At 36.5% G+C, this 22,271-nt stretch overlaps 1 protein-coding gene across 5 annotated transcripts in view; it reads right to left on the bottom strand.

The window, feature by feature from the left end:
- The window catches only part of USP25 (ubiquitin specific peptidase 25), a 151,514-nt gene that overhangs the window by 61,750 nt on the left and 67,493 nt on the right, over positions 1-22,271 (bottom strand). For all 5 annotated transcript variants that reach the window (XM_023238853.2, XM_023238852.2, XM_023238855.2 and 2 more), the window contains 3 exons: positions 14,745-14,882; positions 11,281-11,357; positions 4,413-4,486 (listed from right to left, as the gene is read on the bottom strand). In XM_023238853.2, the coding sequence (XP_023094621.1) occupies positions 4,413-4,486; positions 11,281-11,357; positions 14,745-14,882 (289 nt within the window). The remainder of the gene's footprint in view (positions 1-4,412; positions 4,487-11,280; positions 11,358-14,744; positions 14,883-22,271) is intronic.

Raw genomic sequence — 22,271 nt, forward strand, 5'->3', positions numbered from 1 at the left:
GAGTAATGTGAGAGGGTATGAAAAGGAGAGCTAACCTAGTCGTTAGGGCTGGAGGGTAAAGCAGAGAAGACTTCCATAGCAAAATGACATTTACACTGAGACTTGAATGGTGAGTAGGAGTTAGCCAGGCCAGAGTGTCAGGGTGCTGTGGAGAATTCTTGGCTAAGGGACAACACATGCAAAGACTTCAAGGATGCAAAGAACTTGGCATATCTGAAGGCTTAAGGGGAGGACATTATTCCTTAGGGGAGCAACAGGAAGATGATAATGAAGAATCAGGTAAGGGGACAAAATCTATAAAGCTTTAGAAGCCCATGTTAAGAATTTTTTTTCTCCTCAATATATTTGGAGTATAACAGAAAGTCACTGAATAGTTAAATCTAGGAATAATAGGATCAGATTTTTATCTTTGAAACATCTTTATGGATTCTGTGTTAAATAGATGGTAGACTGTTAGAAGACTTAAAGAATCCATCTAGAAATAAAGGCAGTGTGGGATAGGATGTTAATAGTAAAAGTGCACAAAAGCAGATGAAATTTTTATACACATATTCAAGAAGGAGTATTTATGATTGACTGGTGGTTCATTGGCAGGAAAGGGGACAGAAGAGTAAGGAAGGTATCAAGAATGATACTCGGGGGGCGCCTGGGTGGCGCAGTCGGTTAAGCGTCCGACTTCAGCCAGGTCACGATCTCGCGGTCCGTGAGTTCGAGCCCCGCGTCAGGCTCTGGGCTGATGGCTCAGAGCCTGGAGCCTGTTTCCGATTCTGTGTCTCCCTCTCTCTCTGACCCTCCCCCATTCATGCTCTGTCTCTCTCTGTCCCAAAAATAAATAAACGTTGGAAAAAAAAAAAAAAGAAGAATGATACTCGGATTTCTAGCATAAGCAACTCAATTGATTGTTTATGTTCTAAAAGGGGCTCCACTAAATAAAGAGCAGAGAATTTTTTTTTTCCTTTTGTTTTAAGGCAGTAGTGGCAATCACAGTTTTAGGCCCATGGCATTTCAAGTTGAGAAGAGAGTTGGATATGAGTCTGTAACTAAAATTAATCTTCTGGTCTGAAGTTATAAATGAGAGAATTGCTGGCTACTGACAGTGGTGGATCAAGAGAGTGAATGAGACTCTGCCGGGGAAAAGTGGCAGACAGGAAAAGGCAGGGGGCCTGAGCTGAGTCCCAAGGATCTCCTACCTTTAGATAAAACAGGAGGCTATAATTACAACTTCTAAGAAGTAGCCGCAGAGGTAGGGAAAAACAGACAAGGGAATATGGTACCATAGAAGCCAGAGAAGTGTTTTTAAGGACTGAATAGTAAAAAAGAAAAGGAACAGGGGTGCCTGGGTGGCTCAATCGGTTAAGCATCTGACTTCAGCCCACGTCGTGATCTCATGGGTTCAAGCCCCACGTCGGACTCTGTGCTGACAGCTCAGAGCCTGGAGCCTGCTTCAGATTCTGTGTCTCCATCTCTCTCTGCCCCTCCCCTGCTCATGCTCTATCTCTCAAAAATAAATAAATGTTTTAAAAAATTTAAAAAAAAGAAGAAAAGGGACAAAGAATAAATAGCATGAATAGTTGATAAGAGTTCAATAGGAGAACTAAGTGGAATCTGACAGCCTTGAACACATATTAGAAATTGATAACCTTAGAAAGTGCTCTTTTAGAAGAAGTCTGGGGCCAGAAGCAAAAGTGGGATGGGTTGAATAAATGGGGACTTAGCAGGTAAAAACAAACTCCTCTCTCAACTGAATGAGATTAACTGGAAGACTATGTGAAGGGAGCTCTTTTTTGTTTACAATGGGAGTTACAAGACCACATCTAAATATTGATGAGGAAGACAGTGGAGGGAGAAGCTGAAAATACAGGAAAAAGGCAAGATAACAAAGAGGGCAAGGTCTGAGTGAAAGCATGAAGGGATGAGATTCTGAGAACATATAAACAATAGCCTTTGGAAGTAAGACTGAATAATTCCTTATTATCTGGAAGGACAAATAAAAAGAATGTGGTATAGGCTGGGATGGATCCAGGTTGTGGAGCCTGAAATTCACATATTTGAGAAACTTGCTTTTAAGACCTAAGATAGAAAATTACAAACAAAATTAGATTCGGGACCTTAGGACCTCTGGTTAGATTTCTTAGCTTCATGGTAAATCCATAAAACCTGAAGGAAGGTCTTTCCGAGTGAATGAAGAGACAGAGAGGTTAAATTAGAAACAGAAAAGGTAAGGAGTGCATTGGTATTGGTTGCTCAGTAGGTTGAGTGTCCAACTCTTGACTTTGGCTCAGGTCACAATCCCAGGGTCCTGGGATCAAGTCCCATGTTGGGCTCCATGGTGTGTGGAGCCTGCTTAAGATTCTCTCTCTCTCTCTCTCTCTCTCTCTCTCTCTCTCTCTCTCTCTCTCTTTCCCTCTACCTCTCCCCCTCTGCCACTGTGGGTGCACGTGCATTCTCTCTAAACTAATTTTTTAAAAAACAGAAAAGATAAAAATCGTTATTGCAGAAAATGGGATAGAAGACAGTGATTTAACAAAACAAGTTAAGGATGCCAGGTAGTGTCACAGGATTGGGACCAGGGACACTTAGTATATGCTACAAATTCATGGAACATTTCTAGTTTGCCCACTGAGTGACTTTTCCCCAGTAATACTCGGGTACTTGGTGCACACAGAGAGAAAATGAATATCCCAGTGACGGTCAGGGAACAGCCGGAGAGGTAGTGGATGGGGAATGGGGGAAAGGGAGTGTTAGGATTTCTAAGAATGATCATAATGGGCAAAGAAGTAAGTAAAGAAAAGGGCCTAGAGGAATAAAATGAAAGGGTCAATGGACTAGATGTTCTGGAAAAGTTGAGGAACTTTTGCAACGAGGGAACTTTAGAAAGCAAATGAAAATCACCTCCAATTGAGAGCCTCTGGTCTAAAAGAAAGCATTAAGAAAATATATGTAAAAGTGATAAGAGCAAGAAACCAAATCATTTTTACTGAAGCAAATACATAGGTCGTGTGGAAATGTACTAAAATCACATTTATGTAGAATAGTTTTGAAACAACTAATACCCAGTACCAGGTCTTCAATACTGATTGACAAATTAACTATTTCAATAAACCACTTTTTTTTTAATGTTTATTTATTTTTGAGAGAGCGTGAGTAGGGGAAAGGCAGAGAGAGAGGAAGACAAAGAATCTGAAGCAGGCTCCAGGTTCTGAGCTGTCCGCACAGAGCCCTACACAGGGCTCAAACTCACAAACTGTGAGATCATGACCTGAGCGGAAGTCAGAGGCTTAACTGACTGAGCCACCCAGGTGCCCCAATAAATCACTTTCAAGAATCAAGGTAACAGAAGTAGAAAGGGTATAAATAGTACACAGTCAACCTGATTAGAGCCACCCTACTGCTTCAAATACAGTGTTCTACTTCAAGTAAAAATCAGTAGGACAGTATGGACAATCCAAACTGGAAAATATCCCACTATTTATATAATGAATATTCAGTATTTGAGGCAACAATTTTAAAAAATGTACTGACAGTGTAACCTTTTAAACGCCTGACTGAATCCTGAGTTAATGTCTGCCTTTTTCTGAATCCCAAATTATAAAATTATGTTCAAACAAAACTTCATAGGAATCCATTACTTAAGATCCTGAAGGAAAACCAATTTTCCAAATTTTATACTTCAAGTGATTTGGGTTAACTTTCTAAAAGTTGATGTGCTGGGCCATTTCGAAAATTTGGAAAATGTTTCAAATTTTTTCAAAAATTCATGCTTTGGGATTAGTAATTATTAGTATTTGAAGTATATCTAATGAGTCCTTTCCCTTCCCTTGTTAGGAAAACCGAAGAGTAACTGGTTAGACCCAGATTTAAAGTAATAGGCATTTAAGGTAGATAGAGTAGTGTCACTCTTAAATGATTTTTTCAAAAGAGTACACTTCTCTCTTGAAAACGAGAACCTAAAGAATTTTATAATCACCCCAAAAATGCAATACCCTGATTATGCTACATTGTTAAATGCAGCTTTCAACATTCATAGACTTGAAATCCTCAAAAACAGTGATCATCATAGCAAAACCAATATTCAACTCCAATATCATTTTCAAAACCAAATGCCCCCTTATTCCCTGTACCCCCAAATTCACAGAATCACAGAAGCCTTCTCAGGGAAAGACTATTAGCATAACATTAACCCAGTATAAATTAGTATGTGATAATAGACCTTGTACCTTCCTCTTCATTCACTCAATTCTGTGTTTTCTGTGCAAGTGATTAGTAGTAACAATGCAACATGAACCAGTAGACAGAATAAGTCAAATTAAAATTAAAAACCAGTCAACAAATAAGGAGTCACTATCAAGACAAGAGCTAATCGATAATAATATCCCTTCAAATGTAATAAATAAAAACATGTGTAACCATACCTTCAAGTACTCCCACAGCAAGGAATCTCCCATAGAACAACTCTACCATGGGGTTCTTTGGCTTCTCTTCATCCCTAAAGCATGGTATAAAACATAAATGTGGCTATAATTTTTGTATCTGTATGTAACAGAAAACATTAAAAGAACAATATATGCCAAGTCAGTGACATTTATTTATGTGATTGTCACTCACTCAGGGCTGCTATTTACATCACCTCGGATAAGGCACTTAAACTTAGCCTTCCATTTTTTCACATGTCAACTGAGGATAATAATAGTAATTGAACTCAAAGGGCTGTTGTAGGGTTAAAATGGCACAACATTACAAGAAGACCTACCCATGGGGGAAGGGAAGGAAAAAAAAAAAAAAAAAGAAGCTAGAGTGGGAGACAGCCAAGCATAAGAGACCCTTAAAAACTGAGAACAAACTGAGGGTTGATGGGGGTGGGAGGGAAGAGAGGGTGGGTGATGGGTATTGAGGAGGGCGCCTTTTGGGATGAGCACTGGGTGTTGTATGGAATCCAATTTGACAATAAATTTCATATATTGAAAAATAAAAATAAAAAAATAAGTAAATGTTTTTTAAAAATTAAAAAAAAAAAAGTGGAGAAATCCTGAAAACAAAAACAAAAACAAAAACAAGAAGACCTGACATAGTCTATGCTCAAGGAGTACTGATCTTCTCCTTATCATTGTTCATTCTGATCTCATACATTTATTCTATGCAATACATGCTTATTTGGACTTGTTGGGAACAAAGAAAAGCCACCCTTAATCAGAGGCAATTTTGTAAATTTTTAATATGTAATCTCCCAAATTTAAAATAGAACAGTACACAACATTCAAAGATAACAGCCTGTCACAATGAAGGAGCAAAACACCGGGTTAGACCCAAAGTAGCTAAGGAGCTACTCCATCCTTCATGTTGCAGGCACAAGTAGTCATTTGTGAATTTTCCAAATTATTTATCAGATACATTGTTTTTTTCTTTTTCTTTTTCCCTTGAAGCAAATAGAAGTTGACAATTTTTTTAACCTTTTCTTTTTGTTTTATTCTCTGTGGTCTGAAAACAGTTTATCTTGGCATTACTACACAAAAGTGTGTGGTATCCACAACTGTGTATAAAATTTATCTTCATAAATTTTGTGTTTAAACCAATAAAACTGATTTGCTAAAAAAAAAAAAAAAAAAGGTGGGGGATGGGTGAAGGACACTGTGTCTTTATAAATGTGCATCACCATTTACTCCTTAAAACAACTGGTGGGAAGGACTTCACTTCATCCTCACAACAATCCTATGAGGTAGTATGGTAGTTGTCAGCACTATTCAAAAAGATTTCTGGCCTCAGCACCTGGTGGCTCAGTCAGTTGAGCTGCTGACTTCAGTTCAGGTCATGATCTCGCTATTTGTGAGTTCAAGCCCCATGTCAAGCTCACTGCTGTCAGCACAGAGCCAGCTACTGATCTTCTGTCCCCCTCTCTCTGCCCCTCCCTTGCTTGTGCGCTCTCTCTCTCAAAAAAAAAAAAAAAAAAAAAAAAAAGATTTCTGGCTCTCTAGTTTCAGGTACATGGTTAAGATATACTTTCCCACTCACATTTTATTTACATTAAAAAAAATTAATGTTTATTTATTTTGAGAGACAAAGAGAGAAGAGAGAGCACACAGAGAGAGAATCCCAAGCAGGTTCCTCACTGTCAGCTCAGAGTCCAATGGGGGGCTCTCGATCTCAAGAGTTGTGGATCACGACCTGAGCCATGAGAGTCAGATGCCTAACCAACTGAGCCACCCAGACACCCCCATTTAAAAAACTTTTAATTAGGGTAAGATACACATAACATAAAATTTACCATCTAACCATTTTTAAGTGTTTAGTCGGTAATGTTAAGTATATTCATATTGTTGTGCAACCAATCTCCAGGAGTCTTCTCATCTTGCCAAACTGAAACACAACACTCCCTGAACAACTCCACACTTTTCCCTCCCTCCCAGGCCCTGGCAACCACCATTCTTACTTTGTTCCTATGAGTTTTACAACTCTTGACACGTCACATAAGTGGCATATGGTGTCTATCTTTTGTGACTGGCTTATTTCACTAAGCATCCATGTTGCAGCATGTGTCAGGATTTCCTTCTTTTTTAAGGATATTCCATTGTATGTATACCACATTTTATTTATCTATTCATTTATCTATTTATCTATTCATCATTCATCTATTATATTATCTATTCATTTGGGTAGTTTCCACCATTTGGCTATTGTGAATAATGCTGCTATGAACATGGGTGTACAAATATCTCTTTAAGACCCAGCAGTAGAATTGTTGGATCATATAATCTTTATGAGGCATCAGTGACAAAATCTAAAGCATGCAACGTGAAGATTTGATATATGTATACATTGTGAAGGTATTCCTTCCATTAAATAGTAATTCTATTTTTAATCTTTTGAGGAAGCACAATGATGTTTCCCAAGCAACTGCACCATTTCACATTCCCATTAACAGTGCACAAGGGTTCCAATTCTTTTCACATCCATGCCAACAGTTGTTATTTTCTGGGGGTTTTGATGGTAGCTATCCTAATGGGTGTAAAGCATTCTCACTCACTTTGAACTCAAGTGGACGACATGACTTGCTCTGCCCAACAAAGCGTGAGCAGAAGTGATGTGTGGCAGAAACTTTGGGAGCCCATGTACTTTCACTGCTGTGGTGATCCCAGAAGAGGTAATGAGGCAAAGCCTCTGTCACCCCTGGGCTTGAGCGAAAGAATGGGCACAGCCCCTTGCTCACACCCAATGGACACATCTAACAATATAAGACTGTAAACTGTTGGGGTTGTTGTCACTGGACTATCTGGTAGTATAATTACCTGATAACAGGTAGTATAATTACCTCTATTGTACTAATAAAGCTATAAATAAAGCAAGTTAAGTCACTTGCCCAAATTCCCAAAATTAGTAAGTGCTCAAGCTGTGAAGTGGACTCAAATCTGACACCAAAATCAATGTATCCTCTCCCACTACCTATATTTAGTTTTTGGGCATTTTAACTCTATAGGAAAAATTTACTTCATACCTTATGTATTTTACACTGTGAGAATAAAAAGGACTTAAGACTGATATGGGAAACAGGAATAATCCAAAGATTGTCTCTCTTGACGTAAAAATCTATGAATCTTTAGATGTGAATATTAGCAGGAATCTCCTTCCCGTGGCCTCTTGTTTTTATGTAGGAAATCAACATTCCTGACTTTTCTCCTTATGGTCACACACGTACTCCATGAGCAATAACTTCCCAGGTTGGTGACTTGCCAGAAGAAACTGGATGTTGAGCAGCTCTCCCAATTCTGAATGTACTTTCTAAATCTCTTTTCAAATCATCCTGCCTGAATTTTGTCCTACTCTCCACTAATCTGTGGTGAACACTGACCTTCCCTGATCTTCTAAACTTCTAAACCCAGAACACTGATCTTCTAAAAATTGTTTACCTTGTCCTTTCCAACCTCTCAGAGGTCCTATTCTTTGCCCGGCATTTATTTTTTTTTAATTTTTTTTTAACATTTATTCATTTTTGAGTGGGGAAGGGGCAGAGGGAGAGGGAGACACAGAATCCGATGCAGGCTCCAGGCTCTGAGATGTCAGCACAGAGCCTAATGTGGGGCTCAAACTCACGAACCGCGAGATCATGACCTGAGATGAAGTTGGACGCGTAGCCAACTGAGCTACCCAGGTGCCCCTCTTTGCCCTACATTTAAACTATGAATCTCAGGGGCCCAGACTGGTTATACCAACAGAAAAGTAAGGAACGCAAGTGAAGATCAATTAAAAAGATACGAGATTCCTATAATAAAAATGAGAGAGACCCACCACTTGCATGAAAGCAGTAGTAAAGATAGACTGACACAAATAACAAAGGCCAAAAGAAATCACTACAGAAAATTTGTATCAGGGACATCTTATCTTTGGGAATTAGGCTGGAACAGGAATTCAAAGGCCTAGGATAGCTAACAGAGTCACAGCTTCCCAATCTTTTTAACACCTTTGGTACATATATAATATATTCAGAGAACTCTGAGGTAAAAAGACATATTTTCTCATGGTCACAGAAATAGGATCAATATCTCCACATACCCATATCTGGCTAGCCATGCCACACCAACTGGGAAGCTCTGTTTTAATAGGGAGAGGCATTCAAAAATAGTTTTAGCTCCACAAACAGTTAAGAGCAGATAGAAAATTATGGGGAAATGAACATGGAGAACATTAGTTACTAGGTCAGAAAAGGTGACTAGAACCCAAAGAAAATAAACATAAAAATAAATAATAAACAAGATCTCCAAAATCAAGATAAAATGCCCCCCCCCCCCAGAAGGAATAAGGATTTAGGCACCCTTCTATGGAAACAGGTAAAAAGCAATTGGGGATGATATACTAAAGATAGGATAAACTAAATGAAGTACTTTTAGAAAATCTGGATAGGTTTGAGAGGAGGAACTAGGGATTTCAGGGTAAAATTCAAAGAATTACTGACAGAACTTCAGAGACTCCATTATCACAGACTGAGGATACAGATACTATTCACACTCTCAGGAAACATGCCCAGTGAATTTTTGGTATTAGAACTCTAAGGAAAGATACAAGGGACATGAGCTGTACAAGACAGAAACCAGGGTGGACAACTCTCATGGATCAGGGTCTGCTAACTCTCATTATGAGGCACCTATCAAGACAATATCAAAGGGATAAATTAGAAAAAAACAAATGTAAAGGCCAGAAAACAAACCCAAAGAATAGGAAAAAAAAAGACACTCATCCAACAAACAGGGCTGGCTCTGCATGATATACAGGCTAAGAAGCAGGTTAAACTGTTAAAAATTCAGCCAAATCATCCTAAAAGAAGAATAAAATACACAAGTATGTGAACTTTAGAGGCATATGCCACCCAGAAAAAAGATGCAGCAGAAAGAAATATACACAAGGTGTTGAACATTCAAAAGCTGAGGAAAGAGTGTAAGATGCTGGGATTCAGGTTTCAGATGCATCAACAGCAGATTCATTTCAGGTATCTGATGGGGAGATTTTCCAGATGAAACTAACATGAAGAGAGAAACTAACATGAAGAGAAGAAAGAAACTAACCTAAGGGGCAGGTTTCAGAAGCCTAAGCAATTCCATACCAAACGGCCATGGGCACCACCACTGTGGCACAAAAGTAAGTCATGCAATATACCACTTGGAGCCTTAGGAACTGAAGCTCGTAAGGAAAATGCAACTAAAACTTTGGGTGGATAGGAAAGAGGAGAACCTGAGGACCGGAGCTGTCACCATCATAAACTTCTAAACATGCCAAGAAGGAAGGAGCTTTCAATTGTCCCATTCTGAGTAAAATTTACCAAAATTAGAACTTTTTTTCTTCAAATACTATATGGGCTTAGCACCATAATTTATCTCTTCAGAGATTTCTCCCACCTCTATTTATATTCACAACACATTGCCGTCTGCAAGCAAGTGGCCCCTCTGCAAGCAGGCATCCTGGCAGAATTAAAACCAATGATTTCCTGTTTACAACATATCCTAAATTTCTGCTACTGCCTTTGGCAACGACTTGGGTCTGGATTGCACAAAGTTCCGAGAATATTATATAGTTGAACTGAGAGCTAGAGGGTTGAAGTTTAGCTTTTGTTTCAAAATTTCAAAGGTAAGAGACCATTCAGTGTTAAACATGTGTGTTGTAATAACCCTCTGAAAGCTAAAATTCAAGCATATGAAAGTGAACATCTGAAGGACTGAAGGATCTATACACACCTGAGTGAGAGAGCCCAGGCTACAGCTGCAGAACTCCAGTGCTATTCAGGCACAGAAATAACATGTATGTAGCATTAGGCTGAACAAACTTAGGAACTCGGAAGTGACTTTTATTTTTTGTTTGACTCCAACCACAAAGGCAAAAATAAAATCGGATTTTTAAGTATAAAATTTCTGTGGACTTGACTTTACATTCAAAGACCAAGGGAATATAATATGGGAAATTATTTTTCTCCTGGGAAATGAAGGATGAAAGGGGGAAGTCTCTATTAAAGATTAGGGGCATTTCTTATTGGCTAACATTGTAGAAGTAGAAATTTTTTACTTTAATTTAGTTTCATTGCAGACCTGTACAATGACTTTTACTGAACAGTGAAGCTGGTCATAATTTAAAAATAAGAAAAAAAGAGAAGGGAGACAATTTTCTGCCCTGGAGTTCTGTCTTCTAGGTGTTAATTTATGTATTTCATCTTGTAGGATCACATCAGAACATGTGCTGGCAAATCCTAAATGGTCCACCCATGTTTCATGAAGACACACAAAGGAACCAGTGGTTGGTATTAAGAGAGGGGCCTCACCGGAATGGGAGTAGGACCGTGCTGAAAGTGTGTAGATTTCTTAAACAACCAAAATCTTAATGGTTCAACCTGATGGGCAGAAAATAAAAAGCTAGAGAATGTCGAAGAGGAACTTCATATCCTTGTCCTTGTGATGCCATGTAATAGGATTCCATTGGAAATAACACTCTTGGGATCTCTTCTCACCACTAACCCATTCCTCCTCATGAAAACAGACTGTCAAATCCAAAGAAAACAACTGGGCATGTGGGATCAGCCTCTCAGGGGTTGCCTTTTAGATATTTCTGGCTGGATTCTCTAATCTTACAATAGAAATCTAAAACTACCCAGCATTTTGGCCAAAAATTTCAAACTTGACAATATTTTGGGTTCCCACCATATTTATCTCAGCTTCCTATTTATCCATAAACACTGATACATAAAAGGAAAAAATGAGCATTATTTATCAATCTCCTAAAACCTCATCACTAAATGTTATGGTAACTTACATCTCTTCTTCAGCTTTCATTTGGAAGGCATCTTCTAACCAATCTAATAATTTGTGTGTAAACTCACTCACATCTTGCTGTGGAAAGAAAACAAGGTCTTATTAAGCCTACTCATAAAAATACTAAATATTGCAATATAAAACTTACAGCCCGTCATATCAAATATAAAATTACTGACTTCTCCCAAAAGTATTATATGAAATGTTTCACATCAAATACAAGAAATATTTATAATCTAACCAGAGAATAAAACTAGGATCTGAGAATCAGCATTATAATGATAAATCACAGTGATTAGGTTATAATATGGGAAAAAATATACACATGTGTTATATGTTAAATATATGTATTATACACATACACACACACACACATAAATTCTAATTTGCAAATGAGATTTTTAAAAACAATTATCACCCCAAAAAAGAGTTCTCTAATGAATGCTTATAAAATAAAGGACCCACATTAACAGAGTTCTTTATTATATAAAGAATTATTACTGGCTTCTCTCTTAGAATGAAGATGTGATTTTTGACAATTCATTTTCTTAATTCAACTTTACACACAACTTTTTAAGCCATGTGCACTTTTACTAAGATATGTTACCTTGGACAGGTTTAGTGTAATCAGTCACCAACTCCCAGTATCAAGTCCACCATCTCATGAACTCTAAAATTCTCCGTTCAGAACTAGCACAAACCTCACCTGTTGCCATCCCTTCTTTCAGTCCTAGTTCCCCTAACATAGAAAAACAGGAATAGACAGTGGCAATTTTACTCTTGAACTACCATAATCCTTTCAATAATGTGAGGTAGAACATAGAAAATAGGTTCATCTAGAACCCAGGGAGAAAAAATAAACCAATCCAACTAAGTCTGCTCTGCCAAAGACAGATGAATCAATGTACGCAATCTGCCTTTATTTATCAAAAGAGCCCCAAGTATTGAACAAATTTACTATTACATATATTTCCTGCTAGAAGTTTTCTGAAGAGCATCTGGGTCTATCCATTCACCTTTAGAATGCTGAAACTAGGATCTAAGAAGCTTAAGTGAATTGTTCCAAAGCCATATAGTTAGAGACGACTAAACTCAGCACAAAAATCAAGTTATAAACATCCAAATGAACTGGAGTGGGTTAAATGGTGGCCCACCAATATGTATGTCCACCTGGAACCTCAGAATGGAATCTTATTTAGAATACGGGTATTTGCAGATATAATTAAGGTAAATCTCTACATGAGATCATCCTTGATTAGGGTTGGCCCCAAATCCAATGGATAGGTACTCTTACAAGAAACAGAGAGGAAGCACACTCAAAGACACACAGGGGAAAAGGCCATGTAACAGAGACAGGAGCTATGCCACGAAAAGTCAAGGAATACCACAAGCCACCAACAGATGGTTAGGGCAAGAAGAAGTCTCCCTTAGGGCCATGGGAGGGACCACAGCCCTGCCACCACCTCTACTTTAGACTTCTGGCCTCTGGAACTGTGAGAGAATAGTTTTCAGTTGCTTTGAAGTCACTGGTTTATGGTAATTGGTTACAGCTGCCCCACAAACTAATAGAACACCTTAAACACAACTTTCCATAACTTTAAAATTCTGTAATTTACTTATCTTGCAAGGTTAAATCTAACAAGAAACACACGTTTCCTACTTATCACAATACTATTCAGGATAAATCAATCCCTTTTTAAGCAGTTGATCTAAAATCAACATTTACAAAAGAATTCTGCCTGCTTTCATCAAGAGAAAAAAGATGAGGTCTTTCCCACAACATTTTAATTTTAAACTGTGACAATTATAGGTATAATTAAAATTGACAGTACTGTATACCAAAGGGTATCCCACAAGACTCTTGCATATTCGAAAACATGATATATTTAAGAAGACTATCAAATATAAGTATGAATTCACGTTCTAAACAAGTAATGATGTTTACTTCACTCGTGGATTTATTCCACTCTGTCACTAACGTGTGTTTCAGATTCAAGCGTCTGCGAGAAGAGAATCAAACCTGTATCAACCTGAATATAACGTGCAACTACTCTAAAAGATCTCCAGAGAAAAAGAACTAACAACGAGAAAACTAGTTAGTCTACACTGCAGCCTAAAGCAATGGCATCCACATCGTGGCAGTCAAGAGTCTGTAACAGCCTAACAACAGCTAGTTGTCTCCCTGTCCACTCTAACAAAACTAAAAAGTCTACAGTGTACATATAAGCCTCCCAATAAGTTTGTGCAGCCTCATTCTTAAATATGAAAAGATACCCAAAGATTACTATTCATAGTAACCAAGAAAAAGACATAGAAAAAGCAATTCCATAAGAGACAATAAGTCAGGAAATAGAAGTGACTTTTCAAATTTAATTTTATGCCCAAAGCTATTAGAGAATATAATGCACATACTAAAGAAATAGTGCTACCAAAAAAAAAAAAAAAAAAAAAAAAAAAAAGACGTAGAACCAGGAGTACTCTAAAATGGGGTTTGAGATTGTTTTTAAGAATATTTGACTATGTTAAGTGTTATTATAACAGATAAGAGTAAGACATTAAACCTAAACAGCACTGGAACTTTGTTAGAAATTTTTTTAAAAACCAAACCAAGCAAAAATAAATAAGAGCAAATCCTAATGTGAGCACCTTTTTCATTGATGTATCTTTGCCATAAAAGGTGTCTTTAAAAACAAACAAACAAACAAAAAAAAACATGGGGAAGACAGTGGCAGAATTACATATCTTTTCAGAACCTTCTCCAAACACTGTTTCTACATATCCACATAACAGATACAGCCCAGTCCGCTGCAAGTGCGGTGGCTTTAGGAATCTCTCCTGAAACGTTTCATCTGCTTCACTGCCATCTCCTCCATCACTGCTGCTACTACACTGCTATTTTCTTTGCTTTTCTTATTTTTCTTCTTTTTTAATTTCTGACTTCTCAAATTGTATGCGAAACTCCCAAATATCTTTAAGAAATAGATTTTGAAAACCACAAAATAGCACTATGCAAAGATTGAAAACCAGAAGCAGCAATAACGAAGTTAATGTAGTTCAGAAACCTTTTCTGAGTAATTAAAGAAACTACTCCCTGTCAACAAAAACAGACATATCAAAAGCATGTATACTCTACTAGCATTGGACTATCACACATTCATGAAGATTTATATATACACATTTGTGAACACTCTTAATTTTACCCGTTTTCACTTCTTAATTTCAATCATAATATAAATCACAGCTTCATTTAAGACTTTTCAAGATCACCGTTATTTTTTTAATGTAAAAGTAAACCTTCCAAATAAGCAATGTTTCAAATGACTACAACTTATTTTTAACTTATTTTTAATAAAGATGAATAACAACATCATCAATTGTCATGTATCTTTGAAAAAACTAAGGAACAATCAAATTAAATAAAATACGATCAGTAATATATAAGTACAAAAAAAAAAAAAAAACTACCTGCTGAGAGTCATTTGATTTGAAAGCATCCTTAAGAATTTCAACTGCTCTTGATGGATCTACATATTTCCTTTTAGTACCAACAAGAAGTGCAAATAGATACCTCAGCTCACGCATAAAAGGCAAATTCCGATGCTCCTATTGGGAGGAAAAATCTTAAGTGAAGATTAATCTTTATTGGTAAACAGATATTCATTTTAAAATGCAAAAACTTAACTAATATTGATTAGGGAGGAGTCCAGCACTCCTTACATCGTAATTAAAGAAGACTGTTGTGATCTAGGAGATTCAACAGAGTAGAGCACAAAAACAGCAGAGGACCTACGCTTAGCTCACAATTTTAGCACAAATGCTACATTTTTATAGCTAATCATGTTATTACCCAGCCAAGAATATCCTCCTCATTCAAGCCTATTTATTATAATTCTTTCCATTCAGCAAAGCCCAGCTGCTGTGGACAGCAATAACAACAGCCGATATTCAATGAGTGCTAACTTCGTGCCAGGCACTATTTAAGTACTTTTCCTCAATAAGCCCATTTAAACAAAGATCCCTCCTCTTCCATGAAGCCTTCCCAGACCCCTTCAAGTCAATAATTCCTTCAAACTCCACATCTACTAAAATGAATGTCTTTCACTCAGCAATGAATCACCAACTGGGAGTGTCCTGTGATGATCCTAATAATCAGACAATACGAGTCTAATAAGTAATTAGAGTAGTTCCTAATATTAGACTAATGTATCATGCTTCTAGTGTTCCTTTGAAATCTTAACTTTTGTGTCTCAATAGACTGTAAGCTTCTCAAAAACAAGAACTTCTAAATTTCTTCCACAACTTTCTACTACACAAAGCAGGTATTCAATTCTTTACATTTGGTTTAAACCCTCCAGAAAAAAACAAAAAACCCAATATTATCAATGATGAACAACTTAATTTTTAAAAAATTTTTTTTAATGTTTATTTATTTTTGAGACAGAGAGAGACAGAGCATGAATGGGGGAGGGGCAGAGAGAGGGAGACACAGAATCGGAAGCAGGCTCCAGGCTCTGAGCCATCAGCCCAAAGCCTGACGCGGAGCTGGAACTCACGAACGGTGAGATCATGACCTGAGCTGAAGTCGGACGCTCAACCGACTGAGCCACCCAGGCGCCCCGAACAACTTACTTTAAAACAAGAAGGAAATGTTTTTAAAGAATGGAATTCACATATCTCAGTTAAATAAATATGGTAACAAATCAAACAAGCAGTTCTTATTATATAGTTAGCTCTTGCAATAACAATTTCAACACGTAATCTATTCGACTGAAATATGAGAAAAATCTTCCAAATGTATATAGTTGGTGTTCTCAACATTATAAACTGTAGGGATGTGTGTGTATATGTATAGTGCTGTCCAGAATGATATAATCAATGGAGAAATAGTTGTTCCTAGAATGCATTTTAAAAAGGAGTCCTAAGAAACAAGTGTAAAGGAATAAAACATTTGGCTCCAAATGCTTGTCATTTGATCCAAAAACAATACACCATTACAGCAATCACAAAGTGCATTGTCTGAATGAAAGTGCTAAGTTATAGAAAACATGTATTTTATGTAAGTATCATAAAATCCATCATCGATGATAAAGGGTAAATGTAAAAGTTTTAAATGAAAGAAAACTAACCTATAATTTTTCTGTTGTACTTCCTACTCCCCCTCAAATGCCTTATATAGACAGGTTTTAAAAGTATAAATACAATTTTAATCCACAAAATAATTTCCAAAATACCCTTAATTTTCTGAGCTCAATTTCTTTCTTTTATGACCAAATCTAAGTTAGCACAGTTTTTTGAGACATTCCTTGCTAAGAACAAGGATGAAATAAATAGGCTTTTGAAAATTTAGTGTATTTCTGCTGAGAAGTATATTGGAAAAGTAAAATAATTTATTTAAACATTTTTGTTCTCAGCTAATTTCCATGGCTAGAAAATCTTTTTGCATTTCAAAAGGCAAAATTGTAAATGATGTTAAATGCAGCTACTACATTTGGCTAAATTATGAAAATATCACCACATGCAGAAACTATCCAAACTATTCTTAGTCTTTTAAAAAAAAGACTTATCAAAGTATAACTGATGTACAATATACTGTACATTATAAAGCACATACTTTCCTGAGCTTCAGACATGTATACATCCATGAAAGCATCACCATAGGCAAGACAATGTACCTATCCATCACTCCCACAAGTTTCTTCAAACTTTACTCCCTTTCCCTGATCATCCCAGGGCAACCATGGTCACTTTGTATTTTCTAGAAATTTACACAAATCAGATCATACTCTATGTACTCATTTTAGTCTGGTTTCTTACAATAGAAGTGATTATTTTGAGTTTCATCCCCAAGACTGTGTGTGTTAATGATCCATTCTGTCTTAACGCTCAGTAGTATTCTAATTGTCTGAATATCCCACACTTCTTTATCTAGTGACCTATTCCAGCTGTTGTGGCTATTACCGTACATGTCTTTGTGTGGACATATGTTTTAATTTCTCTTGAGTAAAAACTTGGAGAGAGCTTAGGTTGTATGTAGATTTATTTTTTCAAGAAACAACCAAACTGCTTTTGCAGAAGCGTTATACATGTTATATTCCCACTGACAGCTTAATAAGAGTTCTAGATCCATTTTCTACATCATTTGGATATGGGTTATATTTTTAACTAGTTCTTCCAGTGGATACAAAATGGCACCTCTAGTTTTAATTTCCATTTTCCTATGAAATAATGTCAAGCACCTTTTAATGTAGTTATTTGTCTGTAGATCCTTTTTGGTGAAGTGTCTGTCCAAATATTTTTCCCAGAACAGTAATAGCTTATCTTATTATTGACTTATGTAAGTTCTGTATATATTCTAGATACAATTCCTTTATCTGGTACGTGTTTTGCTAAGTGTGCGCTTTATAGTATATTGTACATCAGTTACACCTTAATAAGTCTTTTTTAAAAAAAGACTAAGAATAGTTTGAATAGTTTCTGCATGTGGTGATATTTTCATAATTTAGCCAAATGTAGTAGCTGCATTTAACATCATTTACAATTTCACCTTCTGAAATTCAGAAAGATTTTCTAGCCACAGAAATTGGCTGAGAGCAATTTGCTCCCAGTTGTGGCTTAACTTTTCATTTTGTATAAATTTTTCAGATAATAAGTTTTTAATTTTGATGAAGTCCAATTAATCATTTTTTTATGATTTGTGTCCTTGTTTTCTCCCACTTAAGAAATCTTTTCTTAACCTAAGACATTAAAATTTTCTCTAATGTTTTCATCAAGAATTTTTATAGTTTGTTTTCTTTTAGGTCTATAATCCATTATCAGTTTTTTTCATATATTTGAAAAAGATATGTTCTGTAAGGGCTGAGGGTTATCTTTTTGTCTATGATACCGTTAGTTTAAAAGATTTTCCTTTGTCTACTGAATTGTTTTGTCAATTCTCATTAAAACCAACTCACTCTATATGTGTAGGTCTATTTCTGGATTCTATTCTGTTCCATTGATCTGTATGACTAGACTATCTTTTCACCAAAAATAATGCATAAGAGTTGATTCTTCCAACATTGTCTTTCTTTTTAAAACTACTATGGCTATTCTAGTAGTCCGATTTTCTATACAAATGTAATATCAATTTGTCAATTCCTATGAAAAAGTCTGCTGGAATTATGATCGGGATTGCACTGAATCTATAGATTAAACTGGGGATAACTGATATCATAACAATCAATATTGAATCCTGTCATCCTTAAACATATCTATCTCTTTAATTTCTCTCAGCAAAATTTTGTGGTTTTCTACAAGTATCTTTTGTCCACTTTACCCCAATAGTCCACATTTTATGCTACTGTATATATGTATTTTTTAATTTAAATTTCCCACTGTATTTACAAATACAACTGATATTTTTTTTTAAGTTTATTTTGAGGGGCGCCTGGGTGGCTCAGTTGATTAAGTGTCCAACTTCGGCTCAGGTCATGATTTCAGGGTTCATGAGTTTGAGCCCTATATCAGGCTCTGTGCTGACAGCTGGAAGCCTGGAGTTTGCTTCTGATTCTGTGTCTCCTTCCTATTCTGCCCCTCCCCTGCTCACACTCTGTCTCTCTCTCTCTCTCTCTCTCAAAAATAAACATTAAAAAAAAATTAAAGTTTCTTTTGAGAGAGAGAGAAAGAAGAAGAGGGGGAGGAGGAGAGAGAGGGTGACAGAATCCCAGAAGGCTCTGTGCTGTCAGTGCAGAGCCCGACACAGAACTCGAACTCATGAACCGTGAGATCATGACCTGAGCTGAAGTCAACAGCCCAACACTTAACTGACTGAGCCACCCAGGTGCCCCCAGAAATAAAATTGATTTTTGCATGTTTGCCTCATATCAGGTAACCTTGCTGAGCTCATTCCTTGGTTCTACCATCTTTTATTTATTTTTGTACAGTACTTAGAATTTTCTACATAGGCAACCAAGCATATACACAAAGACACCTTTATTTCTTCCCTTCTAATCTTCATGTTTATTTCCTTTTCCTGCTTTATAGCACCGGTTAAGAACTCCAGTCTACTGTTTAACAGAAGTGGTGAGGACAGATATCCTTGCTTGCTCCTGATTTTTGGGGCAAAGCATTTAGTCTTTCACCTAAGTATTATATTAGTTGTAGGCTTTTCATAAATGATTTTTATCAAGATAAAAAAGCTTCTTCCAGTTTCTAGTTTCTGAGAGATTTTAGGTACATCAGCTTTTGTCAAATTCTTTATCTACTAAGGTGATTATATGGTTTTCTTCTTTAGTCTGTTACTATGGTGAATTAGACTGATTTTTGAACACTAAACCAACCTTGCAGTCTACATAAACTCCAGTTGCTGAGGTAGTATCCTTTATGGATGTTTCAAGAGTTATTTGCCAAATATCTGCTACAACATTTTGCTTTTATATTCATGAAGAATATTGGTCATTAGTTTCTTTTTCTTGAAATATCTTTTTCTAAGGGTGCTTGGATGGCTCAGTTGGTTGAGCAGCGCACCTGGATTTCAGCTCAGGTCACCATCTTGCAGTTCCTAGGATGGAGCCCTGTGTCAGGCTCGGTGTTGACAGCACACAGCCTGCTTGGGACTCTCTCTCTCCCTCTTCCTCTGACCCAGCCCTGCTCACACATGCTCTCTCTTTCAAAATAAATAAACTTAAAAAAGTATTTAAAAATTAAAAAAAAAATAAAAGAAATATCTTTTTCTATTTGGCTTCACAGTAATGCTGGGCGCATGGAATGAACTGGGAAGTTTTACCTCATTCTCAATTTTCTGAAAAAACATGTAGAGAACTGGTATTATTCTTTCCTTACATGTTTGGTATAATTCACCAGTAAGCTACTTCACTGTTGAATTTTTTGGTGAGTAGGTTAACTAAATTTTCTATTTCTTTATGTAATATAGGGATACTCAGGTTATCTATTTTTCCATCAGTGAGCTTCAGTAGTTTGTGGCTTTCAACATATTTGTCTATTTATAATATTCCACTGTTCTATTTTATTTTCTAGAGAATTTATAGTGATGTCCCTCTCTTTCATTGTTTATACTGGTAATTTGTTTCTTCTTTTTTTTTGCTCAGACTACCTAGAAATTCACTTTACTGATCTTAAGAAGCAGCTTTTGGTTCCATTAATTTTCTCTACTATTTCAATTTCATTTCTATTTCAATAATCTAGCTCTTGCCTTTATTATTTTTTCTTCTACTTTCAAATATTAATGTGCTTTCTTTTTTCTAATTTCTTGATGTGCAAGCCAATGTCATAAATTTGAAACTATTCTTAATTTCTAATGTGTTTAGTTCATGTGTTTTCCACTAACATCTGCCTTAGCTATATCCTTCTAATTTTGGTATGTTGTGTTTTAATTTAAAATATTCTGAAATTTCCCCTCTGATTTTCTCTTTGTCCCTTGGGTTATTTAAAGGTATATTACTTAATTTTCCATAATCAGAGAGATTTTCTAATATCTTTCTGTTGTCAAATTCCATCTTTATTCCACCGCAGTCAGAAAATATACTTTGCATGCTTTGAATCCTTCAAAATTTACTGAAACCTGTAAATCCAATCTTATTACTTTATTCATAACTAAAGACAGAAATTCCAGAATGACTCTGTCATTTGAAAATTCAAATTCCTTCAGGTGTTTGCCAAACGGAATTCAATTAAACATATTCCCTGCTCATATGCATCTTATCTCTGAGTAGTGGAAAATGAGAAAATATTGTTTATTTGGAAATATTCACCCTTAAACAAGACTTTAAATAATATACCTTATGAGTAATAAGGTTTTAGCTATTTGTATGAAGATTACCACTATTCTGAACTATTTATCTCTGTTTTCTCAACATTTGAACATGTTTTGTCATCAGTTTATGACTGTTTAAGCCAAAAGACATTATGAATGGGAGTGGGGAGGGGTGAGATGTTATGGTGAGAATCCATCTTTAGACTTCTAGTACCTCACAATTCTCCTAGACATTAAAATTACAAACAGTACCTTGGGGCGTGTGGGTGGCTCAGTCAGTACACCTGGTGTTTTTCATCACCTTAGCTGAATGTAGCACCAATCAGTGGCTGATAACTACCTATTAGTCCCACATATCTGCTTCAGAGATGTCCATTATAGTATGTATTGATGTTACCATGCCACATTAAAGAATAACTTCAGCGGCACTGGGGTGGCTCAGTCAGTTAAGCATCCAACTCTTGACTTCAGCTCAAGTCATGATCTCAAGGGTTCATGAGTTTGAGCCCCACAACAGGCTCTGTGGGGCCAGTGCAGAGCCTGCTTGAGATTCTGTCTCCGTCTCCTGCCCCTCTCCTGCTTGCTATCTCTCTACCAAAATAAATAAAAATAATAAACTTAAAGAATAACTTCATTTGTGAAATAATCTTTTAAAAAACTGCACAGATTCTTCTAAATAAAGGGTTTTTTTTCACAATTGAAGTAGAGATCCTTTCAATTCCTTAACCTGAAGGGACACCTGGACATACTGATCATTACTGCAAGAAAACAAATTTCTCTAGAAAGGTGAAGGTAAGATTTATATATTTCACGGGTACTCAGCTGAACAATCTTAAAATTAGCTCTGGTACATAAGCATGGATGTTATGATCGTTTTTAAATACGACTCTAAAACTAACTTGGTCTTATTCAACATTTTGAAAAATAAAATAAAACTCTTTAAAGCACTAAAATCCAGAAACAAAAGAGAAAAAGTCAAGATACATATAAATACCTAATTGGAAGCAATATTTCCAAATAATGTCACGTAAATTATAAATAAACTTCAACTGAGACATGAGAAGAAAGAGCTGTGGGGGCACTCGGGTGGCTCAGTCAGTTAAGCGCCCAACTCTTTAATTTTGGCTCAAGTCATGATCTCTCAATTCATGAGATGGAGCTCCACGCTTGGCTCTGTGCTGACAATGCAGAGCCTACTTGGGATTCTCTCTCTCCCTCTCTCCCTCTGCCCCTCCCCAGCTCGT

This window comes from Felis catus, chromosome C2 (assembly GCF_018350175.1).
Source record: "Felis catus isolate Fca126 chromosome C2, F.catus_Fca126_mat1.0, whole genome shotgun sequence".
Classification (NCBI taxonomy): domain Eukaryota; kingdom Metazoa; phylum Chordata; class Mammalia; order Carnivora; family Felidae; genus Felis; species Felis catus.